Consider the following 25909-nt stretch of genomic DNA (forward strand, 5'->3'; position numbering starts at 1 on the left):
ACAGCCCCAATAGGATACACAGTCGTGGGCACAATTGGATCAGTGCAGATCCTTTTAGCTGCAAGGAATGGAAACCCAGGGCAGATTTTCTCATCTAGAAAAGGGGATGTATTAGTCTGAGACACTGAGAAAAATGGGTTGGGGATCAGGTATGGCTAGATCCAGGTGCTCAGACATCGTAAGCTGGTTACTCCCCCATGCCCAGGTTTGAGTCTGCTTCTGTGTTGGCCTCCTTCTCTCCTGCAGACGGGCTTCCTCAAGGTGGCAGGAGGGGTGGCTGCGGGTCATCCCCAGTGGAAGAAGTAGCATCTTTCTTTTAGCACCTGTGTGTTGACCCAGGGGGAAGATCCTGGTGGACCCTGCTTGGATTCTAACCTGTCACCAAACCTGGCCCTGCTGTGGCCATTCAGGTGTGTTCTCTGATCCGGCCGAGGACCCAGAACCTCCCTGTGGCGAGAGGATCAGGGCTTGTTAACACGGAGGCAGGGATTAGCATCCTCTAGGTGGAGAGAGCTGCCACAGGGCCCTCAGCAACCACAAAAGGATGCTTCTGACGCAGACGCCTCGTGACCCTGTCTCCCTGTCCAGGCTTCCCAGCAGCCAGGGTGCTTGAGCAGCAGAAATGGTAGCTCTGCACTAAGCAGCATTCTCTGTGCTGACCTGCATCATCCTCAGACTATGCGTGGCCCCTGGAGACCCTCCTTCCTCTTCCCGGAGAATTCAGTCCTAAAGCCACCAGATGAGGGCGAGTAAGGAAGGCATCCAGGGAAGGGGGAGGGGGAGGGGCCGTGTGCAGGTGGGCATCCACGCAAGGGGAGAGGGGCCGTGTGCTTGGAGGCATTGGGCCCAGGCAGGGGGCACATTCCCACAGGAGGTGGCACAGAGAGGGCCGCCAGGCTAGGGGAAGGGCCCAGCACTGTCAGACGCAGGGCGGACAAGCGTGTGGGCCTGGGGGGAGTTCAGGCTCCATGGAGGTGCTGGGTAAGTGGCCTCCAGGGCCCGATGGCGCAAAAAGAGAACAAACGGGGCTTCCTAGGGTGACGGAGGTCACAACAGACACCTGATCACCCGCTGCTCCCAGGCCCCAGGTGGGGGTGAGGGGTGGCAAGGGGGTTGGAGAGCAGTGGTCAGTGACGGGGGAGGCGTGGTCAGCGACAGGGAGGCGTGGTCAGCGATGGGGGCGTGGTCAGCGGCGGGGGGCGTGGTCAGTGGTAGGGAAGGAGGAGATGAGCCAAGGGCAGCGCCCCATACAGCGGGTCTGGCCTCTCTTCCCCCAGGCGCAGCTCCAGACAAACCGCCCTCCTCCCTACCTCTTTCCTCCAAGCCGGGCCCGTGTGTTCCTGTCCAGGTTACACCACTGGCAATCTGAAACTTCCCTCCTGGTTGGTAGAAACGTCCAGCAGAACAGGAACACTTTCTCCTGCATCAGCTGTGCCTGGGAGAAGTGTTCCCCACCTCCTCCCGGGCCCTGCGCACTCACCGGGCTCTCAGCCACCTTGGAAAAGGGGTGTAAACCCAACTAAACCAGACCAAAGTGAAAAAACGGAAGACTGTTCATCAGAGACATGAAACAAACATACTGTGGCTGTGTCCATGTTTTAATTTAATTTTTAAATAATTTATATTCCTTTGAAACAAATAAAGCTCTGAGAATAAAATAAAACATCCATCTGAGGTTCTCTTCAAGAAGGGACCCTGGAGCAGCCCCCCAGGGGCTTAGGGTCTGCAGGCTCGGCAAGGCCGGGGCTCTAGAGGGCTCTTCCCTGAGACAGTCACCATGGACAGTGCCGCGGGGGGTGGGGAGGGCACCAGCAGGGAGCCTTCCTAAACCACACCCGGACATGACCTGACCTCCGACCTCCAGGGGCCAGAACGACCAGAGTCACACAGGCTGCCCTGCAGGGTCAGGGCGGGGTCACTGCGGCCCCCAGGGAAGAGAGACGGGAAGCGAAGCAGCCGGTGAGGTCACAGCCCCGCTGCGGGCCGAGCCTCAAATGGGGACGTCTGAGAGAAGCGCTGGCTCTGAGACATCCCCTGTCCCATCTGACCTGAAGGGCCGGGAGCTGCCGCCCTGGGCCCCGGGGCCATCACCTTCACGGGGTCGGAGGCCCAGGCCCAAGTCCAGGGGAGCGCATGCCCGGGCGGCAGCAGCCTACAATGCACCCCAGATGGTGGGCTCTCAGGAGACCCTCGGGGGCGGGGGTGGAGGGGACACGAAGGCTCCCACCCCCACAGCAGCCCTGAGAAGCAGCCTGGGCTGGGGTCCCCCAGCCTCTCCACCTTGCCCTGTCTCGTCAGAGCAGCTCATCACTGGGTCCTCAGCAGGCACCTCGCCCGGCGGCCGGGGGACAACGTGGGTCTGGCTGCCACACAGCCGCGCGGAACCGCCACCAGGAAGGGAAAGGCGCTGCAGGTCCCGCTGGTCGCAGACCCAGAGGCCGTGGGGGCAGCAGGGTGCCTGCCTCACTTCCCCTTCTCCTTTCTCTTGTTCCGCCTCTGGCCGGTCAGCTCATCCAGCTTCTTGTCCAGCTTCCTCTGCAGCTGGGCCCGCTTGGTGGGGTCCAGGGACCTGTCCTTGGTCCCACTGCCGGGGTAGAGGACCCCTTCCCGGCTGATCCTCTGCCGAGCGTGGGCGCGAGCCCTCTCCCCACAACCGTGGACCTGGGGGGCACACAAGAGTCAGTGCTGGGCCGGGCGTGGGGACAGACGAGCACCAGGTCTGCCAGCGCAGCACTCGGGGCCGCGAAGCCCCCGCATCCACCACGGAGGGGCTCCCTGCTCTCTCCACACGCCGATTCTCACCCACGGGCTCCCAGTGAGGGCCGGGGGCAGGAAGGGTCCACACCCTGGCAGGGCTGGTGGCTAGAGTCCCAAACCCTTCCTGCGCCCCTACCCTGGGCTCAGCCCAGACCCTCCTCCAAGCAGACGGCAGTGCAGGGCGGGGTCCACTTCAGGGTCACGCACACATGCACAGGCCCACAGTCTATACACGCACCATGCACACAGATGCACAGGCCCACAGGCTGTGTGTGGGTGCGCACACCGGCCCAGAGCCCGTATGTGGGACACACACACACACACACAGGGCCGTGGTTTGCCTGGAGCCCACCCGCCCGGAATCCGGAGACGAAGCCCGCAGCTCTCCCCCGGGGCCGCGCACCTCGGGCAGGTGGTGGCTGAGGCAGTAGCGACGGCCGCAGTGTGGGCAGAGCTGGCCCAGGGTCACGACGCTGGCCGTGCACTTGGCGAGGCCACAGGTGTTGTCCGCCTTGATGGCAGCTGAGACCAGGGCATCAAAGTCCTCCTCAGTGGGCAGCTCTATGGCCGTGGGTCCTGGGGGGAGACAGGCGTCACCCCAACAGGCAAGAACAAGGGAGTGGGACGCGAACTCCCCGCCGGGCCCGCGTTGCCCGTCGAGCAGCCTTGCCCGACCCCTGCCCGCGGGGCCACCGCGAGTGAGCAGACGCTATGAGCGGGGTCCCTCACCAGCCCGTGACCGTCACGGGGCGGTGCAGCCGGGAGCTTCTGGAGGCCGGCAGGCAGGGCGCCTGCTCCTCAAAGCTCACCCGCGTAAATCCAGACGAACATTTCAATATGAGCATATCTTTCACGTTGCTGACTGTAAACGCAAATCCCCAAACTAACCCTGCCATCCAAGGAAACAGTGTATTCGTTCACGGCCCAGTGTTAGGACACCTAACATCTGTACCCAGACAACTGTGTGGAAATCCTTTAAAGCTGTAGAAAAATGCTCAGAAGGGGGAAGGAGACACAACTCTAACATGACTGTAATTCTTAAATGACGTCTCTAATTCCGGCGGCTTGAAGAAGCACCTGAAGGCGCCAGCTCCCCTGACGTGGGGCAACGTCTCCCCAGGGCACTGTTCTCAGGTGGCCGCGCTCCATACCCTCCTCTAAAGGGAGGACCCGTCCGCCAGCCACACCCATGCAGTCACGTGTTCTGAGCGTGGTGGAGGCAGGAGTGGGGTGTCCGCTCCCGTGGAGGGTGGATGGCATCTGTCCTGCCCACCAACGCAGAGCCCGGCACACAGGGGCCGCTCACGACATGGAGCGAGCGCAGACAGGCCCGAGGCGGGGAGGCGGCTGGGGGCTGTGCTCCCCGGGGCTCGAGGGCTGGGGGCACAGGACCGACCCCGCAGCCTTGCCTGGAGGGACGCTGTGACAAGGGCTCACCCAGAAGAGCCAGGCTGTGCCCTGGATCTGCAACCTCAGCGTGACATTGAGTGGGTGGGTGGTGGGTAGAGCAAACAGCCCCCAGGCGCCCGGTGGAGGCCAGCACAGGGTGTGACGGCAGAGCCCGCGGCCCTGCCTGGGACCCCAGAGCTGAGCAGGCTACCGTGACCCTCTGCGCCCTGGGGCTCTGCCCACCGCGGCTGCTCCTCGGGCCCTCTCCCTGCAGGAGGAGCTCCAGTGGCCCGGCCAGACCCCTGGGAAAAGAGGCCACCGAGGCCAGCGTGGCCCGCGGGGGCTTGGGGCTCAAGATGCAGGACCTAGGCAGGGGCCCTGCGGGAGGCGTCCTGGTTCTTCACGGTGGCAGGTGGGCCTCACACTCCCAGAGGGGGGGTACGCCATGCCTGTGCTCCCTCAAACCGACAAGCTTACCTTTTGAGTCTTTCTTCTTCTTCTTTTCTGGTAACTTCCGGGACGCGGGGCCTGTGGCGCGGGGCCCCTCCCCGGCCTGCTGCTCCTGCAGGACCCCCGCCCTCTGCAGTCTCTCCAGGTGCAGCGCCTTCAGGTCCGGCTGGTCCCGGCCGCTCCGCTCCCTGACGGGGCGCTCCATCTGCTCAGAGCTGGGGGTCTCGGGACACAGAGGGGCTCTGTCGCCAGGCCCCATGGCGGGTGCTGGAGCCGCGGGGGTGGGCGGGACCCTCTTGCTCACTATGACGAAGCGTTCCCTCCCCTTCCCGGTGCTGTCATGCCTCAGCCCGAACTCCTCGGCAATCTGGTGGACCTGCAGCCTGTCGTGTGGGTTCAGGGAGGCAGGGAACTCCAGCTGTGTCTTCTCGCTTGCCGCGAACTCCGCAATTGTGGCCCTGAAGCCGTCTGCACCGTCTCTGCTCCCGGCGCCCTCCCGGCTGCCTCCATTGAGGCTGGGCTGAGGCTGCGGCTCGGAGGAGCCCAAGGGCGCCCCACTTGGCTTCTTCCGGGCCAGCCCAGTCCCCCCGGGGGCCCTCCTGGCCGCCGCAGCAGAGCCCCGGGGCTTCCCGCCTGCCTGGGCACCCTCGTGGGAGTAGTTCTCAGGGACGATGTCGTCGAGATACTCAAAGGCCGTGCGCACCTCCCCATGCTCTGTGAGGTGGTCCACCAGGGTCTTCAGGAAGGCGTGGTTGCTGACGGTGCGGGAGTCGCAGACCACGGCCACGTGACGCCGTGCGCGCGTGACGGCCACGTTGATGCGCCGGTCCTCGGCGAGGAAGCCCACCTCACCTGAACACAAGCCCGGGTGCGCGGAGAGCAGAGACTAAGGGGCGGGAAGGCGGGCTCCCCCGTCAGCCGCCATCCCCCAGAGGACTGCCCGGGCTCCACCCGCCCCGCACCGTGGGTCCCATCCACGGGTGCCCTCCCCGCTGCCGTCTAGGACGGTTCTCTAGTCCTGCCTGGGGCTCTGGCAGTGACGCCTGTCGCTCGTCCCCAAGGTAGTACAGAGTCCTCTGCCGGAGCCCAGACCCAGGACACAGCCCGGGGCCGTGGCCAACACCCGAGGGACCTTCCAGCGCGCTCCTCCTGGCCTCAGTTTACCCACTTCTTATCTGCTTCGACCTGACAAAGCCCATCCACCAACAACTGTTCCTGGGGAAAAAATTCTTACCAGATGGAATATCCACAAGCCCTGGCTGCAGAAACCAGGCCCTGAGGCTATATCGGCCTTGGTGCCAGGAGATGAGCCCTAGGCTCTCGGGGGCCCCCTCCACAACCACCTCGAGAGGCTCGTGAAAGCCTAGTTCCCCAACCAGGGATCAAACCCGGGCCCTGGGCAGCGGCAACGCCAAGTCCTACCTACGGGACTCCCGGGAAGTCCCAGCCCCGCACCTTTCCTGTTGGATCTGACAAAGGACAGGATCACGGCCTCCTTCTCCCGGCCCTGGAAGCCGTCGACGGACCTTATCTCAAGCTCCGGGTGCCTGTGCACGAGGCTCTGTCTGAGCAGGTCCACCTGCAACAGCGAGCAAGGCCTCGCACCACAGCTCACGGCAGCGCGGCCCGACATGCTGCCCTCACCAGGCAGAGGCCGGGCCCCACACAGCCGCTCGGCCCGGGGGGGCCCCAGCAGCCTCAGGGTGACGGCTTCTGACCACCTCCCTTCCCACGGGCGTGCGAATGAACCACAAAGCAGCACACAAACGTGGCAGGGGTGACCCACACCCCAACACGGACGTTCACGCCATCACGGCTTTGGCTCAGACACCCCCAGGCATGGTGCCTCTAAACCGGGAAGGCAACTGATCCACGGACCTCATGATCTGTGAGGCGGGTGTGTTCTCCCTACCAAAGGGCACAGGCTTTGCTTCATGAGCATACGGGCCCTGAGAGAGGAAATGGGAAAAAAGCCCAAGAGAAGGGAGGAGACGTCTAGGGCATCTGCTGCCCACCACCGCACCCTTCTCCAGGCGGCACCCCCAACCTTCCCCGGCAACCTCCAGAGACGCCCAGCCCTGCGGTGTTCCATGAGCTGGAGAGCCGACTCGAGAGGGAGCAAGAACCTGGCAACTGGCCACAGCCACGAGCTCAGGTACGGGCCAACCTGAGCCAAAACCGGAAGACTCAAAGCCAAGGCTCCCGTGAGAAACACCCTAAGACAGGCCACCCCTGGGACCGCGTGGAAGGACGTCAGCCTGAGGCTGCCCGGCCCCCGAGGGCAGGCCCGAAACACAGCTGACATAGGGAGCCAGTGAGAGCCCGGGACGGGGTGGGGAAGGCACAGCCAGGGGACGGACAGACGGACGGATGGATGGAAGCTCTTGCTGAGCCCTGGATGCAGTCGCGATGAGGTCAGTTCCACCCTGCAGCTTCCGGTCACCAGAGCCCATAAATCAGCCTGTGCTGCTGGCCCTCCGGTGGAGTCACCCTGACACGCACCTGCAGGTTGTACGGCGTGATGACGGCAATGTCGGCGGCCTGGACGCCCGCGTCCACCAGCGCCTGGACGTGCAGGCTGACAAGGCGCACTTCACCTGGGGGGGACAGACGGCCCTTCAGCACGAGGGGCGCTCTCCATGGACGCCCGTCACCGGAGCCGGTTTTCCAGGCACTTTTCCAGCTGCGACGACAGGTGGCTCTGACACGTGGCCTGAGCTGGCCCCCTGGGAAGGGACACCAGAGCCCGCACACAGGGCCCAGGGCGCCCCCGCGGACGGGGCTTCCTTCCTCAGTGAGAAGCAGGTGTGCACCCTGTCCACCTGGCTGTCCTGAGGGAGGCCCTCACTGCCTGACCCCCTGCTGCCTTGACTCGGGGCCGCCCGCCCATCAAGCACGCCCACAGCGCTCCACCGCCCGGGGAGCCTGGCTCAGGACCCCCGCCCTCCCCTCCCACGGCTCCTCCCTGACGCAGGCCACTGAGAGGCCCTTCTGCGTCTGGAGAAGGGCCAGGGCCAGCCTGCTTACCGGGGTTCCCTCTGGACTGCTCATCGTTGTCCTCCAGCTCCAGCAGCCCGCAGCCAGCCGTGTCCACCAGCAGCAGTGGCACGCCCGTCTCCTCGGTGGCCGCCACGCCCGGGAGGTCCCTGCACACAGGCCGACACCGAACACACGAGGCCCTGGGGACAGGCAGGGCCCTGCTGCCCTTCCCGCCCCCTCCCCAGCCCTGATCCCACACTGGACAGCAGTGGGGGTGGGGCACAGTCATCGTGATCAGAGGATCTCATCCTGGAGGAGCCCGACCCAGCGCTCTGGCCAGAAATCCAGTCTCAGAGGCGACCTTCACACCCACATCTTTACGGATTGCAGTTCAGGGGACACCGAGTGCGGTATAGCCGAGTCACTCACCTCAGGAGGTGCCCGGCCACGGAAGGGTGGGCAGTGAGCTGCCCGTGGTACAGGGCCTCCGAGGCCCAGCGCGCGATGGCCTGGTGCATGCGGTACTGCACCGTCAGCATTCGCACCGCCCCGGCTCCACGCTGCTCCGCCAGGCGCTCCATCAGGCTGAGCGACAGCCCCGCCAGCGCAGCCCTGCCCAGGGGAGAGCAGCGAGGGGGCCTGAGTCCCGAGTCCAGCCTGAACCAGGGGCCGGGTGGGAGGCAGCCCTCAAACCTGGCTCCACTTCCCTCCCAGAACTAAGGGAACGGCCCCCCGGAAGTGCCCACGTCCACCAGCAAACCGTGGAGCCGGGACCCAGCCAGGCCGCCCAGCTCAGAGCCGCCCTCAGACCACGGATGGACAGTGCCCGGGCCCGCTGCAGGCCCCGCGCTCCCGCCTAACCTCCCTGGGTTACCGCTGTTCAGTACAGGCGCCTACCAACAGCAGGGCCGTGGACGTGAGGGGTGAAGGGACCCCAATCTCAACCGCAAACCCAGAAACACCCAGCACGACCCCACCCCACACGTCCCCCCGATCATCCGACTTCCCCCAGAGACACAGTTCCGTGCGCCTCCCTGAGGGCACACGGTCCACACAGAGGCCCGCTCCGCAGGGCCCCTCAGGCCTCCTCGGGAACCAGCCGCTGAGCCAAGGCCCCCGAGCCCTCTGCCTGGACAGCGTCCACGCCCACCCCCACCCAGGACAATCCTCCAAAGCACACTCCCGTCCCCGCTTTATCCAGCCCAAACGTCCCCTCCAGAGCCTCACTCTGAAGCCCCCGGTGGCTGGACGCCCTCTTCCTATGGGACCCTGGCCTGCACACTCCTCGGCTCTGGGGTCCCCGCTCCCCTCTTGCCGGCTCCACTGACAGCCTTGCTCACACACCCAAGTCTCACACCTCCACCTGCCACGTTAGGGGACGTCCACTCCACAGGCAGGGCCTGAGCACACACCAGGCTGAGGCCATGGGATGGATGCCAGGTGACCCACCCTCCAGGAGCACAGGGTCTGACCGGGCTGTCGTGTGAAGGAGCGAGCGTGGGAGCACGCGGTGAACGGCACACCCAGCGGTGAGCCAGCTCTGTTCTCGGAGCCGCGGCCCCGGGGGCTTCACTGTGTGACCACCTGCTCACACCAGCGTCCGTGCGTCCAGAGAAGGCCCTGAGCTCAGAGTTCCCACCGCCAGCTCCCGCTGTGCTTCACCCGGGGCCCCTTCCACAACCCCCAGAGACCAAAGCCAGGGCTAATGATCTCCGCCCCCACCACCTTACAAGCAACAGGTCTGCCACCTGCCCTCCAGCCCTGCCCGCTGCTGACCCGGGCCAGCCAGCCGCCCTCCCCCGCTCACTGCAACCCCGCCCCCACCTCTGGGGTCTCTAAGTCACACATCATGAGACCCTACTTCCTCTGTGTGGGTGTAACTGAAACTGCACCTTCAATCAAAATGACCCCGGGGTTTTCCCTCCCCTAACTGGGAGCTCGGATGCTGAGGGAGCCACTTGCCCCCCACAATCTTAGCTCAGTCCATGGGCCGGCTTCCCCACTGGTCCAGGGCCTCTGGGTGAGCCTGGGCTTCTGAGCTGGACTTGGAGGGACACACAAGGGGGTAGCGGGTGATGGGGGGGGGTCTCACTTGTGGGAGACGATGGTGGGGGGCAGCTGCTTGTGGTCTCCGGCCAGGATGCACTTTCGGGCCTTCAGCAGGGGGATCCAGCAGCTGGCTTCCAGGGCCTGGGCACACTCGTCGATGACCACCACGTCGAAGTGGCCGTCGGGCAGCAGCTTCAGCGGGCCGTCCGCAGAGGCGCCTGGTGGGAACCGGAGCCATGAGCCTTCACAGAGGCGCTGACAGCTGCGGTCACCCCGGAAGAGACCCAACAAGCCACCGGTTCACAGGCTGGCTGCGCATTAAGGCTTGTGTGACACGTTTGCCTCTTGGAATACGGGTCAGCAGGACGTGCCGGGGCTTGTGGTTCCAGCCCCTGTGTTTAAGTGTGAGGTGGTGAGCCCCGGCTGTGGGCCACCCCAATGCTTCGTGCACCAAAGTCAATCTCCCTTCTGGGGCTGGGACCCCAAAGAAGGCTGCCCTAACTCTAAATACCGCTTCTGTATCATTTCTGAATTTAGAACTTAGTTAATTCTCTTTTTAGGTGCTTTCCTGGACACACAGAACAATTAACCGCTGGGCATGCACCCAGGGAAAAACCACCATGTACCCAAAGACACAAAACCACCACACCCAGGTCCTCCTTCCTGGACAGAGCGGTTTGGTGGTCCCAGGACTTGAGGGCCTCTGTCTAACCATCACCTGCCCATGAGCTAAGGCAGCAGGGCTGCAGCGGTGCCCAGGACAAGGAGCCACTCAGGAAAATCACTGGACAGGCAATGACCACGAGGAGCAGAAGCAAACCAGGGGAGGGAAGACGACCTGACCTCCAGTGTCCGGCATGGTACCATTTACAATGGTCAGTTTCCAACAAAAAACTACAGGACACACAAGGAAACGAAGTATGGCCCACTCACGGATGAAAAGTGATCAACAGAAACCATTCCTGAGAGGGCCCAGATGGCGGACTGACCAAACACACTCTTTAACACCAGCTACTTTAAATGTGTACAAGGAGAAGAAGGAAGCCTCGTCTAGTGAAATAAAGGGCTGTCGGAGAATGATGTCCCACCAAGACTATCAATAAAGGGACAGAAATTATCTTAAAAAAAAACCCAAAACTCACAACGTTATAAATCAGTTATACTCTGGTATAAAATAAAAAGAAAAAAATAAATGATTTAAGCCATTAAATAAAACACACTCTCTGCAGCTGAAAAGTACGATAACTCAAATTCACCGTAAGAGCTCAACAGCAGATTTGAACAGGCAGCTGCTAAGTCGCTTCAGTCGTGTCCGACTCTGTGTGACCCCATAGACGGCAGCCCACCAGGCTCCTCTGTCCCTGGGATTCTCCAGGCAAGAACACCTGAGTGGGTTGCCAGCAAATCTGAAGTCAGGCCAGCTGAATTATTCAGTCAGAGAAACAGAACAAAAAAGTAACGAAGGGCAAGCCCAGCATCTTGGAGACCCATAGGACACCAACGAGCACATCAAAGGAGCCCCAGGAGGAAGGAGAGAGAAAGGGGCCAAGAGTATTGGAAAAAATCATGGAATTTGGAAGCTTCGCAAATCTGATGAAAAAACAGCGCACGGACCTAGGGGACTCAACAAACTCCACGTGGCTAACCCAGAGGGAGCCACGGGAGACAAAGAAAGCAGCACTGCGCCACGTACAGCGGATCCTCGGAGAGACTAACGCTGCTGTCTCAAGGGAAACCACGCAGGCAGAGGGCAGGGGCGGCACGTTCGTACGCCTCAGACTGTCAGCCAAGAACCCTGTCTCCAACAGAACAGTCACTCGAGAATAGAGGAGAAAAAAGGTGCTCCCAGATAAAGAAAAGATGAGACCTGTGTTTCGAGAAATAGTAAAGAGAGCCCTTCAGGGTGACATGAAGGACACGAGAGAGGAATGCAAATTTACAGAAGAAGCAAAAGGCACCAGTAACGGCAACGACACGGGTAAGTGTAACAGACAGCACGACAGTATCTGTGCGATTCTGTTTTTGTCCCGTCTGATCTAAAAGACAACCGGACAAAGCAAGAATTACAGAGTAAATCAGAAGCTGGGCTCTGTTCCTGAGAGCAGCCTCTTTGAGAGGCTGCGGCAGACAGACCCTGAGGGCTGCCCACCCAACCCTGACCCTGGCCTCCTAGCAGTCACACCCTGTGTAGTCCCTTCCGCGAAGTGTGGGTCAGACCCAGGCCTTGCTTCGAGCCAACAGAAAATGGCCAAGGTGATGGGGGGTTCATGTCGTGGTGATGTTACCAAAGACTGTAGCCCATCTTGCTACAACACTCTCTTACTCGCTGGCTTTTAAGAATCAAGTGGCCACATGAGAAAGGCCTAAAGCCGCCAACTGTGGTCTCCAGCTGGAGTGGCTGTTTTTATACCAAAGCAGACTTCAGAAGGTTTCCCAGGGGACTCAGGGGTAAAGGCTCCGCTGCAGTGCAGGAGACATAAGAGACAAGAGTTCGATCCCGGGGTCGGGAAGATCCCCTGGAGGAGGGCATGGCAACCCGCTCCAGTATACTTGCCTGGAGAATCCCACAGGCAGAGGAGCCTGGCTGGCTACAGTCCGTGGGGTCGCAAGAGTCGGACACAACTGAACGACTAAATAATAGTAAGATTTCAAAAAAAAACAACATACTAGGGATAAATAAGGTCGTTTCGGGATGATAAATTGGTTAATTAATAAAGAGTACATAACATTCAAGCCCCTAATAAGAGAGCTACAGAGGACATGGGGCAAACACTGATGGAAGTCCAAGAAGAAACCAACAGATGTACAATTACAGCTGATTTCAACACCCCTGTCTCAGTAGGTGATAGGATAAGACAGGAAATGAATAAGGATACTGACCTGAACCACAATATCAACCATGACAGGAAACTTCAACAGAACCAGGGAACACATCCCTTTCAAGTGTGCACGGGACACTCACAAAGACCATACTCTGGACCGTGAAACAAGTGCCAATGAAATGATCCAAGTTGTACACAGTATGACCTCTGCCCACATGGAATTAAGTGAGAAATGAACCATCGGAAGATATCTGGAAAATCCCCAAATACATGGAAAGAGAATGACACAATTCTAAATAACCATGGGTCAAAAAAGAAAAGGGAAATGAGACGGTATTTCGCAATGAATGAAAATGCAAACACAACACATTAGACGTTACGGAATGCCATGGAAACAGTGCACGGGAAACACTCATAACACTCAATGCCACAGCATAAAAGATGGCGGCCTCAGATCAGTACAAATCAAAGACCTCCACTTCCACCCGAAGAAAAGAGAGACTGAAGAGCGAACTAAACCCAGGTGAGCAGACAGAGAGGAATCACGTGAACCAATGCCGAGATCAACGAGACAGAAAACAGAAAAATAACAGAGAAAACTGCTGACACCAAAAGCTGGTGCTTTGAGGAGATGAGTAAAATTAATATCCCTCTTGTGAGAAGATCAGAGGGAAAAAAATAGGATACAAGTTACCAATATCAGAAGTGAAAGAGGTGACATTGTCACAGATGCTACAGATGTTTTTTTAAATGATAAGGGGTTATTGTGAACAATTTCATGCCTGGGAATTGAACAACTTAGATTAAACAGACAAATTCCTTGAAAGACACAAGCTCACTTGAGGAAGAAACACCCTGAATATTCTACGACAATTAAGGAAACTGAATTTGCAGTAAAAAACCTCCTGAGAAAAAAACTCCAGACGCAGAGGGGCTCCACGGGTGCATTCTGCCAGATTTTACAGACAACTCTATGAAACGCTCCCAGAAAGCAGAGCAAGCGAGCACACTCCCGACCCTCCGCGGGGCGCACGGGGCAGGCGGGGCGCTGGACGCCGGGCCCCTCACCTGTGTTTGTTGCGAGGACTACGTTGGCCGCCGCCAGGCTCTCCAGCATGGCTGCTTCCTCCCTGTCCTTCAGCTCCTTCCTCAGCAGCTTGATTTCATCTCGAAAATTACTCTTCTCTCTCTTATCCTGGGTCTTTTTGTTTTTCGCCTATAAAGAAAAGGAAACATTAATTCTCACTCGACTTTGCTTTTTTTTAGCTCCTTTTAATTCACAAAGCACTTTAATTTGTCATCAATTGCGCCACTTTCCTAAGTTCCTTTGAAGGTGATAAAAAGTCAAAAGTCTTGGGACTTCTCCAGTGGTCCAGTGGCTAGGACTCTGCGCGCCCAGTACAGCAGGCCTGGGTTCAACCCCTGGTGGGCGAGCTAGGTCCCACGTGCACAGCTAAGACCGAGCCCAGCCAAATAAATAAATACATTATATATATCTTTTAAAGTCAAAAGTCTTTTTTGAAAGAGCAACAGATCCACACAGGTGACGTCCTGACTGGCCTCAGAGCCCTCAGAGCCCCTGTCAGCTGTGCAGGGAGAGACGGGGGGAGAGGGTGGGGCCCCCGAGAACAGTAAACTCAGCCCAGAGGAGCCAGCCCTGCCCTGCGGCCACCAGCCGTGCTCCCGGGGGAGAAACAGCACCTGCTGGTGCAGGACTGGCTCTCAGCGGTTTACACAAAGGGAGGCCGAGTTCCTCCCAGTTTTCCACACTTGTCAGGAGAGGAAAATAGTTGCTTCAGCCCCTAAACGTTCACCTAGACCTTGACTTACTTCCACACTCAAAAGACACGTAACCCCTTCCTTATTTGTGGTTTCTACTTGGAAAGGTATTTTGGGAGGAGTGACAAGCGGGATGCCTACCTTACAGAGAAGAGAACCCTAAAAGCACGGATTGAAAAGGGAACCAGAGGCACTTCCGTGGCAGTCCAGTGGTTAAGACTCCGCACTTGCTTCCAGAGCAGGGGGCACGGGTTTGATCCCTGCTTGGGGAACTAAGATCCCACATGCCCTGCAGCTCAGCCAAAAAATAAAAAAATAACTAGGAACAAGAAATTGAAGCCCTCCACATGCGTGGTGGCATGAATCACATCAGGGCAGAGTCCTCCAGCGTCTTTAACCTTGAGTGGCCCTGTGAGTGTCCTGTCTGCCCCCGGAGTTCCCACTGCCCTGTGGGCCTTGGGGAAGGCTGAGCCTCCACGACAGCCCTGTGAGGCCTGGACACAAGGAGGTGGGCTGGCGGTGAGCAAACACAGGGGGGCGTGCAACTGAGGGAATCGGGGGGTGGGGGAAGGTGTAAACTAGAGAACCAAAGAGCACCAAAGTTCTAAAAACTCCACTTCCCACTGACCTATCACCTACCTAGTTCTTTCTCACAAGGATTACATTCTGCTTTTTTGGTCTTTTTTCTTGCTGGCTCAGCTGGGTCTTCGTTGTGTGTGGGCGTTTCATTGCGGTGGCTCCTCTCGCTGGGGAGCTCAAGAGCACAGCTTTGGGCTCTAGAACACTGGCTCAATAATTGTGGTGCACACGGGCTTTGCTGCTCCGCAGCACATGGGATCTTCCCGGGTCAGGGGTCAAACCTGTGTCCCCTGCACTGGCAGGTGGATCCTTGACCACTGGACCAGTAGGGAAGCCCCTACATTGTGTTTTAAATTAATGGACTGAAAAATTAGGGAGGATGCGTATTTTCTGAGTTTTTATTTTGGGGCTGCTTTTTTTTGCTCGTCATTATTACCCAGCCAACGTGCCAGACACAGGGAGCCCTTAAGAGCAATGTTCCTGAAAGACAACTGCTTGCCTCTTCATGAGACTGCCCTGCAGACAGTGAGCCCCTATTCAGTGCTGAGCACAGGTCTCCAGCAGGTGCGGGCAGGCCCGACGCTGCAGCCCAGTCTGTGACTCGGCACAGGCCAGAGAAACACCGGGCGATGCCACTCGCTCCTGGCAAAGACCGCAGACCAGAGAGCCACACGAGGAGCAGACACAGCCTAGAGCTACTGACCCAGGCCTGGTCGATGTCCCTCCTGATGTCGGCCACGATCTGGGCGCCGTCGCTCCGCGCTAAGACCGCGTCCAGAGAGTGCTGCTGGATGGAGTCCAGGAGGCGCGCCGGGTGGCCGAGGCGGAGAATCCTCTGCTTCCACTGGGCCAGCCGCTCCACCAGGTTGTCCACAGCGATGTTAGAGGGCGCACAGCACAGAACCTGGGGAAGCACAGCTCAAGCTCGGCTTGGGGATCTCTTTCTAAACGAAATCACCTAAGTTTACATTAAAACAAGTGGAAGGTCCTAAAGTTAAAGAGAGGAGGGTGGAGCGTGTACAGCTGGTAACGTTACGGTGTAAACATCCAGCTGTAAGGACTGGTGCAGATGGCCTGAAGGACACGCTACTGCACACTGACATGACATCTGGGTTCCAGACCTCAGGTCTAAAGAACCTACTGGGCTCCCAAAGACCAGAAAGGCTGACTGGCAACCAGAAGGAAAGGCCTCGAAGTGACCTGGGAAGATCAGTCAGGGCCGGGACACTAAGGACTGAAGGAGCGAACGCTGCAAAGGCTTAGGCGGGTGCCTGGTTTGTCAGAAGGACCCGGGGAACGTCAACCTACAGATGCTGACTGTTACCGCTTCAGTTCTTATGCTTATCCACCATTTATGACCCAGAAAGGTAACAAGCGTTTCATGTATTCAGAATCCATGAAAACTCGTGTTGAGAGTGAAAGAGCCTCTCTCAACCGTTAACAATCTAAGTGAACAGTAACACACACTATCACATCCCACATCTCAGGAACCGGGAACCTGCCATCTGCACAAATAACCGGACCACCGGATTAACGGGAAAAGGTCTGTCTCCCGTGACCGGCCGCAGGGCCTTCTCCTGAAGGGCACAGATGGGCCCAGTCACCTGCATGCCCAGCAGGCGCCTGAGCACACAGCACGGGTGCTGAGCGGGTGGCTCCTGGACTGTGGCCTGGTGGACAGTGCCCCAGGCCTCCCCAGTCCATACCCACAGCCCCGAGTACAAGCCCACAGCCCCGGCTCTGTCAGACACCAACAGGGGCCCAGCCTAGCGGTCAGTCAGTAAATGCGCGGGAACGTTCCAACCCAAGTCCTGGAGCCCAGGCTGGGGCCCTGCAGGGGCCTGCAAGTCCGGCAGACCCGAGTGACGGCTGTCTGCGGGGACTCAGCGCCCACACCCACCTTTGAGCCCCGTTTCACAGCTTGAAGGATGATCTCCACCACGGTGGTGGTCTTCCCAGTTCCCGGGGGCCCGTGGATGATGGCAAGTTCCTTCTGGGACAGCGCGAACAGGACCGCTTCCTGCTGGGAGGCGTCCAGGGCGGGGTTGCAGAAGGTCAGTGGGGCTGCAGGACAAGCGACAGTGAGGCTCCGGCTCCTCGTGACCCGGTGCCGTTCTCCCAACCCCACCCCGATGGAAATACAGGGTGTCATGTAATGCGGAGAGAGCTGGCCCTCCCTGGGTCAGCAGACAACACAAAGTCAATCTGCTTGGTTTTCAGAAGTCTTCCCCTGGACAGGAATCCGCAGGTCCTGTGTGCAGGCTCCCTGAGGGACCATCCCCAGCCGCCCGCTGCTGCACCAGCCTGCACAGCCTAGAGTGTTCACCATCTGTCCCTTTACTGACAAAGTTGGCCAACTCATGCTCCAGAAAACACAGATTCCTGTGAAGTAAGTGTCTCTTGGAACATATCTGTTCCCACCCTAGTGTTCCTTTTTATGTGCCCATAAAACAACAAAAACAAACAATGAAAAAGAAACACTAGCAGATCCAGGACGGTATTTCTATCTGAATCTTCCATAAGCGAGACTAACGATCTGCTTCGTAAGCTCTGTGCTCTGAGAGCCGGTGCCGCTGTGTCCAGCCCCGAGTCTGCAGCCTCCACCCCACAGCGCCCACTGCTGAGACGACTGTGCTGACCATGCGGGCACAGGGTGCCAACGTGGACAGGTAAGACTGAAACACATTTGCAGGAAGCATGGGAACCTGTGAGTCAGAGCACCTGTGTGCATCCTGGCCCTTCACACCACGTCCCTGCTCCCCTGGACGCTGGTGACAAGCAGGGACACTGTGCTCCTTGAAACACAGCAAGGATGGTGCTCGGAGCAGCCTCTCAGGAACTAAAGTAAAATCTTATTGGAGGAAACTGCAGGTTGTAATTGCATATGTGCAGCTCTTGCTGTTGTTTGCTTGCTAAGTTGTGTCCCAGTCTTTTATGACCCCATGGACTGTAGCCCTCCACGATCCTCTGTCCATGGAACTCTTCAGGCAAGAATACTGGAGTGGGTTGCCATTCCCTTCTCCAGGGGACTTTCCCAACCTAGGGATCGAACCCAGATCCCCTGCATTGGCAGGCAGACTCTTTACCACTGAGCTACCAGGGAAGCCCAGAAACAAAATCTCACTTAAATGTGCTTTCAGAATTTGAGAAAGTATTGGGTTGGCTGAAAAGCTCGTAAGATGTTACAGAAAAACTTGAACAACCTTTCTGGCCAACCCCATAGGAAGCAGCCCTGAGCTTAGAGACAACACCACCAGGATATCAGCGCAAGCGTGACAGGAAATGGGTGTGGGGTGGCCCTTGTGTTAGAATCACTGAAGCGATGTTGTATAAACAGGCAAGTCCAACGTCTGGAGAACTGCTCAGCGAAGGGCAGCTGCTTGACGAGGGTTCAGTTCTAACCCTCCCAAAAGGAGGTTTTCCCAGACACTGAAGGAGATGAGAGAGTGCACAGACCACCGTGAGAGAGAACAGCGGGGTGTGTGTGTGTGTGTGTGTGTGAGTGTGTGTGTGTAAGTGAAATTGACACCCTGTTATACACGGATGTGGAAAAACAGCTATCTGAATACACATGCCCATCAGTGAGGCTGACCTACGTGACAGGTGTTTCAGCGACTCCCTTGTTTGCACGCTACTTTATTTCCACATGTTCTGTGACTAACACATGTCACACTTACAATCGGATATAAGCTGTCTGCAATTTGAAGGACACAGAAAAAATAATCAAATGTATTGAGGACTGAGACTCTTCAAACCATAAAAAAAAAATGCTATCAAGCATAAAGCATTGGGTTGGCCAAAAGGTTTGTTCAGATCTTTCCGTAACATCCTGTAGGTGTCGTGGAAACTAGCACCATCTCCGCTATGCTTCAGGGACACGAGGTGCCCTGGTTGTAGCCGGCACCCAGGGGAGCAGGGACAAGGTGTGGAGCACCAGGACACATGCAGGGGCCCTGGCCCAGAGGCTTTGATGCAAGCGTGTTTCAGTCTAATCTGTCCGGGTCAGCACCCTGGGCCCATGGAGTCAGCCTGGTCATCTCCGTAGTGGACACCTCAGCATGGAGGCTGTGGATGTTATGTTTTCCATAACACCTTGTGTTGTTGGGGCTGTTGTTCAGTTGCTAAGCTGTGTCCGACTCCTTGCAACCCCATGAACTGCAGCACACCAGGCTCCTCTGTCCTCCACCACCTCCTGAGTTTCCTCAAACTCATGTCCATTGAGTCAATGATGCCATCCAACCATTGTATCCTCTGTTGCCCCTTCTCCCCTTGCCCTCAATTTTTCCCAGCATCAGGGTCTTTTCCAATGAGTCGGCTCTTCATATCAGGGGGCCAAAGTACTGGAGCTTCAGCTTCAGCATCAGTCCTTCCAATGAATATTCAGGGCTGATTTCCTTTAGGATTGACTGGTTTGATCTCCTTTCAGTCCAAGGGACTCTCAAGGGTCTTCTCCAACACCACAGTTCAAAAGCATCAATTCTTCAACACTCAGCTTTCTTTGTGGTCCAACTCTCACATCCACACATGACTACTAGAAAACCATAGCTTTGACTAGATGGACCTTCATTGGCAGAGTGATGCCTCTGCTTTACAAAACACTGTCCTAGGTATGACATAGCTTTTCGCCCAAGGAGCAAGCATCTTTTAATTTTGTGGCTGCAGTCACCATCTGCAGTGATTTTGGAGCCCAAAAAAATAAAGCCTGTCACTGTTTTCATTGTTTCCCCATCTATTTGCCATGAAGTGATGGGACCAGATGCCATGATCTTCATTTTCTGAATGCTCAATTTTAAACCAGCTTTCTCACTCTCCTCTTTCACCTTCATCAAGAGGCTCTATAGTCCCTCTTTACTTTCTGCCATTAAAGTGGTATCATCTGCATATCTGAGGTTCTTGATATTTCTCCCGGGAATCTTGATTTTAGCTTGTGACTCACCTAGTCCAGCATTTCGCATGATATACGCTGCATATAAGGTAAATAAGCAGGGTGACAATATACAGCCTTGACATATTCCTTTTCCAAATTTGACCCAGTCCATTGCTCAATGTTCAGCTCTAACGGTTGCTTCTTGTCCTGCATACAGGTTTCTCAGAAGGCATATAAGGTAGTCTGGTATTCCCGTCTCTTTAAGAATGGGAGTTTTTATTACACAGCTTGTTGTGACCCACACGGTCAAGGGCTTTAGCATAGTCGACGAATAACACCTTATGGAAAAACCCAAACAAACCTTTTGGCCAACCCAGTATGATCGGCTGTCCGCTGTTCTCTCAGGTCACTGAGACAGAAGAAATATCTTGCCACTTCAAAATACAGTATTCAGATACATTAGAAACAGCATTATTTAAAAAAAAAAAATGGAATGAGCTACTTCTTTGACAGTGTGCAGGGAATTGACTTGTTCAAGAAAGTCACATAAAGAAATTTATAAAAAGACACTAAATTAGACTTCTCCCTGCGCATTCGCAAACTCTTGTTAAAATCACCCAAGATCACACTGGTCATGGTCACACCGGTCACAATACTATCCATAGTGACTTCAATCAGGAAAGGAAAATCAAAAGCTCTTACGCATCTCGCTGGGAGGACTGGGGTCTGATGAGCCAAAGAGGACCTCTATGAGCGAGGACGCAGGGCCAGAGTGATACTTCTTTAGGGAAATCAGAGCTCTGCCAAGGGAGAGGGAAAATTAGGAGCTTAGTGACAACTAGGATTAACATAGTGCCTGAGGCCCCATGCAACACTGCCACCACCGCCCAACCATCTCCTGCAGTGCTGCGTGCTTAGTCGCTCTGTCGTGTCCAACTCGTTATGACCCCATGGGCTGTAGCCCACCAGGCTCCTCTGTCCATGGAGATTCTCCAGGCAAGAATACTGCAGTGGGTTGCCATTTCCTCCTCTAGGGGATCTTCCCAACTCGGGGATCGAACCCAGGCCTCTTGTATTGCCGGCAGATTCTTTACCATCTGAGCCACCAGGGAAGCCCACCATCTCCCTGAAGGGGCATGCAACCAACCCCAGACCGCAGCTGTTTGCCATCTTCTCCAGCAGGAATGAGATATGTTTAGGGAAAATGTTACGTGTGATTTCCAGTTACGTACACTTACTTTTTCAGTCGCTTATAAGTCACGTCGTTGGCAAGCTTCAACAGTCTGTAGGAATGCTCTTGGTCCAAACTCAGCTGGGAATCGTGGGACTCGTCAAAGGCCACGGTGACCACTTTCTGGGTGATGCGGGTCAGGATCCCAGTAGCCAGCTGACCGCCTTCGTCATACAGACCCACGATGTCACCTGCAGGAGCAAAGACCAGTTACGTAAATGCTGAACAAAGTTAAACGAGAATTACTTCATTCAACAAATGCCAGCACATTTCAACTACTGTATCTGTTACTTTCATTAGAAATGAAGTCAGTAGCAGCAAAAAAAAAAAACTTCTAACTCACATTACATAATTAAATTCACTTGCATGAAATGAACTGTTTAACACAAACATGACAGTCAGTAAAATATTTAAAGTCCTCCTCTGCGCCTGGCACTGTTCTGGGCGCTGGTCTGTATCAGGAATCAATCACAGTCCCTGCCCTCACTGTGGGAGGAGGCGAGCAAACACAACCACCTACTGGGGTCGGTGCCAAGGGCTTCAGTGAGAAGAAGGGCAGAGTGAGAACGGGGTCACGGCAGAGCACGTGGGACGGGCCACTCTGCTGGGTGGCAGGTAAGCGGGCAGGCCCCTAACAGAGTGGCCACAGGAGCTCACCTGGGAGAGAGCACTCCAGGTGGAAAGGGAATACTGCTGAAGGAGGGACGGGGGTGCTGCCCACTCCACTGGGCCTCCCGCCCCTGTGAAAGCTCTGGTGACTCACCCTCCACCAGGCGAGTCTGAGGGGCATGGGGCACACAACCCACACTCAAGCGAATCAGGGCTTCACATGCCCCTCGGGGATGAGCCTGGGGCCAATCAGAGCCTGAGACTTTTGCCCAGGGAAGCTGGAAGGAAGCCCTCACCCTTCCCGGCTAGACCAGAAACCAGAGAGGATGGACAGGCTGGAGCTGCCACCACGTGAGGCCTGAGAAAGAGCCAACCCAGAAGAGGCGGAGCCAAGACACAGAGAGCAGCTAGGTCCAGGTGACCCCTCTGAGCTCCAGAGCCACCTTCCAGTTATCACAACCCATGCGCCCCCTTCCTCTCCAAGCCCGCCTAGCTCAGGGTTTCTGTCCCTTGAACACCAACAGTTCTGACCAAACAAGAGTCCATGCTGAGATTCAGCCCGGGCCCCCCACATACTCACACCCCATTTATTCTGAGTCAAAGTCCACGCCACACATCAACCAGGCACCAGGCGTGATTTTAGCCCTAACCTATCTTCCTTCTAGGCAATGAGTTTCATCTGTACCTTGAATCTTTCCTGTCTCCCTCTCCAACTTTTAAAGACAAAGAGAAGGTGGCAGCAGTTCCCCCGGGCTCAAGGTCTGGTTCTGTGCATGGGGGTGGGGGGGTCTCCATGGGGCTGAGTGCTGGGGGCTCCGACCCCACTGTGCCTTCCCCACCAGCTGCCCTGAGTGGGGCCCCACATTGCAGAGTTCACATGTCTAAGCTACAGAGCCTTAAAACTGTTCCTCAGAAAATGGAAACCTAACAACCAACCCTACCTATATCTGATCGGGAGCTGTAGCAACACATCGGATTTCGGATCTGCGCTTTTCCACCTAAAGGACCACCTTCCTCCAACTTCTTGTTTATCCGTTATTCATCAACCTTGAAGGTCCTGCACTCCACAGCACTTCCTAACTGAACATAATACATTTTTCCTTTGATTTTCAGAGTTTACAAACGCCCAGCAGGGACATTCGGTACTGCCCACTTAATCCTGACGGTGAGGCCAAAAGCTCAACTGTAACCCCCTTGGCCCATGTCTTTAGAGGACAGACGACTGACTCCCGGCCACTCAGCAACACAGTGTGTAAGATCTGACTCCGACCAGCAGCCTCCCCTCCTCCCATCTGTCTCCAAATGCAGCCAGGATTCCAACAAGAGGAGGGCAAGCGGCCAGAAACTCAAAATATGAAACCAACAAACCCTGTCATCACCAAACCAGGGCCGAGAGACTTTTCCAGAGAAAATGCAGTGCTTGGTGGTGATGCTCTCTCCCCGTTTCCAGCTCTGACTGAAAACCAGAGTCCCAGGTGTGAGGTCAAGAAGCTTCTTCCAACTGCCCCTTCTTTCCAACATGGCTGCCACAAGTTTACCCAAAGTATTCTTAGTACAAGGAAGGTCTGGGACTACACAGCTGTGTACAATGAACCATCTGGTCCAGGGTTATGGGGAGGGAGGGGGAAGGGAGGTTCAAGAAGGAGGGGACATACGTAAACCTATGGCTGATTCATGCTGATGTATGGCAGAAAGCAACACAACATTATAAAGTAATTACCCTCCAATTAAAAATAAAATTAGAAAAAATAAATACATACTGTGATATTCTGGAAAAAAAAATAAGAAATGAGACTCGTGTGTAATCTTACATTTTCTAGTAGCCACACTGTGTGTTGTTACGTGTGTGTGCTCAGTCACGTCTGACACTTTGCAACCCCCTGGACTGTAGCCTGCCAGGCTCCTCTGTTCACGGGATTTCTCAGGCAAGTATACTGGAGTGGGTTGCCATTTTCTTCTCCAGGGAATCTTCCAGACCCAGGGATCGAACCCATGTCTCCTGCATTGGCAGGCCGGTTCTTTACCACTGAGTCACACGGGAAGCCACATTAAAAAACCGAAAAGAAACAGGTAATTTTAATAGTATTTTACTTAATCCGATATATGAAAGATATTTTCATTTCAAAACATAATGGGTAGTCATAGAAACTACCTTTTCTTTTGTAGTACCAAATCTTCAAAATCTCATGTGCATTTTACACGAGCAGCCATCACTAGCCATATTTCAGGTGTTCAGCTGGTTTCTGCCAGTCGGGACAGTGCCAGTCTAAACTACCAAAAAGCCTCGTAACTGTTGGATTTCTAAGTGAGAGCTCTCCATTGCAATGCTTTATTCCCCCCGCTGGTCGTATGTGACCAGATCTTTACAGCCCACATCTGAAGACTGCAATATTCAACGCACACCCTTGTCAACAATGTACAGACCGGAAGTAAAGCTGTTACTGGGAAGCACAGCTGCAGACACACATCTCCTGGGCTCGAAGGTGACGAGCAGCCGTCCGTACAGCCCGGTCCGCTGGCTGGATACCTGCAGCTTCAGCAAACAGACACCTCGGCTCTGGAGTTCCTTCAGAGAGACATTTTCTTGCCAGGATCTGGGAAATACCCAATGCTGAGACTTCAGTATTTGTATTTTACCAGTTTTTACCTCCAAACACGCAGGAGGAATAGAGGAAGTCTATGCATAGGAAACTCCAAACCTGCCTCCTCTCAGACCTCTTTCTCCTACAGCCCCCCATGCCCTCCTCGCAGCACCCCGAGGCAGCACCTTCACTCACTTTTGCCTTCTCTCCTGGGCCCTGTGTGTCACTGAGTCCCACCAGGCCCCTTCCATTTGTACCCAGAATCCACCCCTGCACCCTCACTGCCGAGGGCCATCCTCTGCACAAGAATATAAAATCAGAGGGACTCCTCTGGCCATTCAGCAGTGAAGACTGTGCTTCCAATTCAGGAGGTACAGGTTCAATCCTCAGTTGGGGAATTAAGATCCCACTTGCAGCTCGTCACACACACACAAAAAAGACTAGAATACAAGCTTCTTCCCCAGGCCCTTCTCAATCTGATCCCGTGTACCTTTCCATGGGTGCTTACTCTGTACTCCAGACAGTGCTGAGCCCTTGACTTTTAGATCACTGCATTCCCACCTCACTGGTTTGCTGTAAGGATGATCTCATTTTACAGATACGATGACTAAGGCTGCAAAGTCACCCAGCCATAAATGATGGAGCCCGGATTCCACTGAGGACAACAGGACTCCAAACTCTCAATCGTCATAATCAAAAAGTTCTAAATCAAATCCTCTCCCCTTAGGCAGCACAATGGTTGAGTACAAACTCTGGCATCAGCCTGTGTGACCTCAAATCCTGGCTCACCCTGTGTTACCTGGGGCAAGTGACTTAACCTCTCTGTTCCAGCCTCCTCAGACATAAGATGAGAATCGGTTACTGTAGTAACCGATTTTGCAGAGTTGACCTGAGGTTTAAAGAGACTGATGCCTGTGGAGTGCTTCTACACCCCTCAATAAACGTCAGCTCTCAGTTTCAGCCTTAGGGGTGAAAGCCCGACATTTTCAGGGCTCCAGTCCTGGCCTGCAGGGGTGCGCTGCTTTCCCACATCTCCTCCAGGAAACTCCTCCCCGCATCCTCCTTAACCCCTATTTTTCTGCAAGCTGTGCTCAGGCCCCACCGCCTCCAGGAAGCCATCCTCCACTAAGGCTCCGCAGGGTCGACGGTCCTTCCTCCCCACAGCGCTTGGCCTGCACACACAGTTCAGCACCTGTCAGGCTGGAACGGGGCCGTTCGCGCCCCCACCGGCCCCTTCCGCGCACACCGGTCGCCCGGGGCCCGTATCAACGACTCCGTCTCATTCGGGGCCCGGCACGGAACAGGCGCAAACGCTGACGGCGGGACGAGGAGGGAAGAGGGCGGAGAACACGATGGGGATGGGAGTGGGGAGACAGGCCGGGCCCACGGGGCAAAGTTCAGAGGGGCACTTCAAACGGAGAAGACCCTTCCGAGGGGGTCCCCAAAACGGAACTGGCCGCCCCGGAGGGTGAAGAGGCTTCCATCCTTGGAGGCGGCCGAGCCCCCTTCACTGTCAGGAGGGCAAATCCCGGCCCCAAGCTTGTCAGGCCGAGCCCCCGGAGGCTTCATCTGTGGGATCTCAGCTGAGGGAGCAGGGGGCCTGGGGGAGCCGCCGGGCCGACCCCAAGAGGCCCAGGCCGGCGGCCGTACCTGCGCTCCTCGACCTCTGCGTCTCTCTCGAGCTCCAGCAGTTCCAACTGCTTGGTCACGAAGCTCTCCACAGGCGTCGAGGCCATGGCCAGTCCTGCCGGGGCCCAGAGCCGCAGAGGTCCGGCTGTCGCGCGCGGCGCTGCTCCCGGCCGGACCCGGTGCGTCG

At 56.4% G+C, this 25909-nt stretch overlaps 1 protein-coding gene across 10 annotated transcripts; it reads right to left on the reverse strand.

The window, feature by feature from the left end:
• Positions 1 to 1582: 1582 nt before the first annotated feature.
• IGHMBP2 (immunoglobulin mu DNA binding protein 2) lies at positions 1583 to 25878 on the reverse strand. Of its 10 annotated transcripts, none has more exons than XM_081531769.1 (15): positions 25744 to 25878; positions 23932 to 24077; positions 20910 to 21093; positions 20374 to 20471; positions 16705 to 16868; positions 15508 to 15708; positions 13515 to 13662; positions 9668 to 9842; positions 8005 to 8187; positions 7624 to 7742; positions 7099 to 7193; positions 6052 to 6175; positions 4624 to 5448; positions 3161 to 3333; positions 1583 to 2661 (listed from the first exon to the last, which is right to left on the reverse strand). In XM_081531769.1, exons 4-15 carry the CDS (start codon positions 20375 to 20377, stop codon positions 2464 to 2466), a joined length of 2409 nt encoding a protein of 802 aa, XP_081387895.1. In that variant the 5' UTR covers positions 20378 to 20471; positions 20910 to 21093; positions 23932 to 24077; positions 25744 to 25878; the 3' UTR covers positions 1583 to 2463. The 10 variants fall into 10 exon arrangements, with proteins under 10 accessions (XP_081387895.1, XP_081387890.1, XP_081387887.1 ...); XM_081531764.1 differs by having other exon boundaries at positions 7624 to 7775; XM_081531761.1 differs by having other exon boundaries at positions 23936 to 24105.
• Between the last annotated feature and the right edge of the window lie 31 nt (positions 25879 to 25909).

This window comes from Giraffa tippelskirchi, chromosome 10, assembly GCF_054371585.1.
Source record: "Giraffa tippelskirchi isolate mGirTip1 chromosome 10, T2T-mGirTip1v1.2.pri, whole genome shotgun sequence".
In the NCBI taxonomy this organism is placed as follows: domain Eukaryota; kingdom Metazoa; phylum Chordata; class Mammalia; order Artiodactyla; family Giraffidae; genus Giraffa; species Giraffa tippelskirchi.

Coding starts and splice junctions, on each gene's coding strand:
- IGHMBP2 (XM_081531760.1), bottom strand. CDS start 25,829: ATGGCCTCGACGCCTGTGGAGAGCTTCGTGACCAAGCAGTTGGAACTG. Junction 16,869..20,373: donor CAGTCCTCCCAGCGAGATGC/GTAAGAGCTTTT, acceptor CTTGTCCTGCAG/CCCCACTGACCTTCTGCAAC. Junction 5,449..6,051: donor TGTCAGATCCAACAGGAAAG/GTGCGGGGCTGG, acceptor GCTTGTGTTCAG/GTGAGGTGGGCTTCCTCGCC.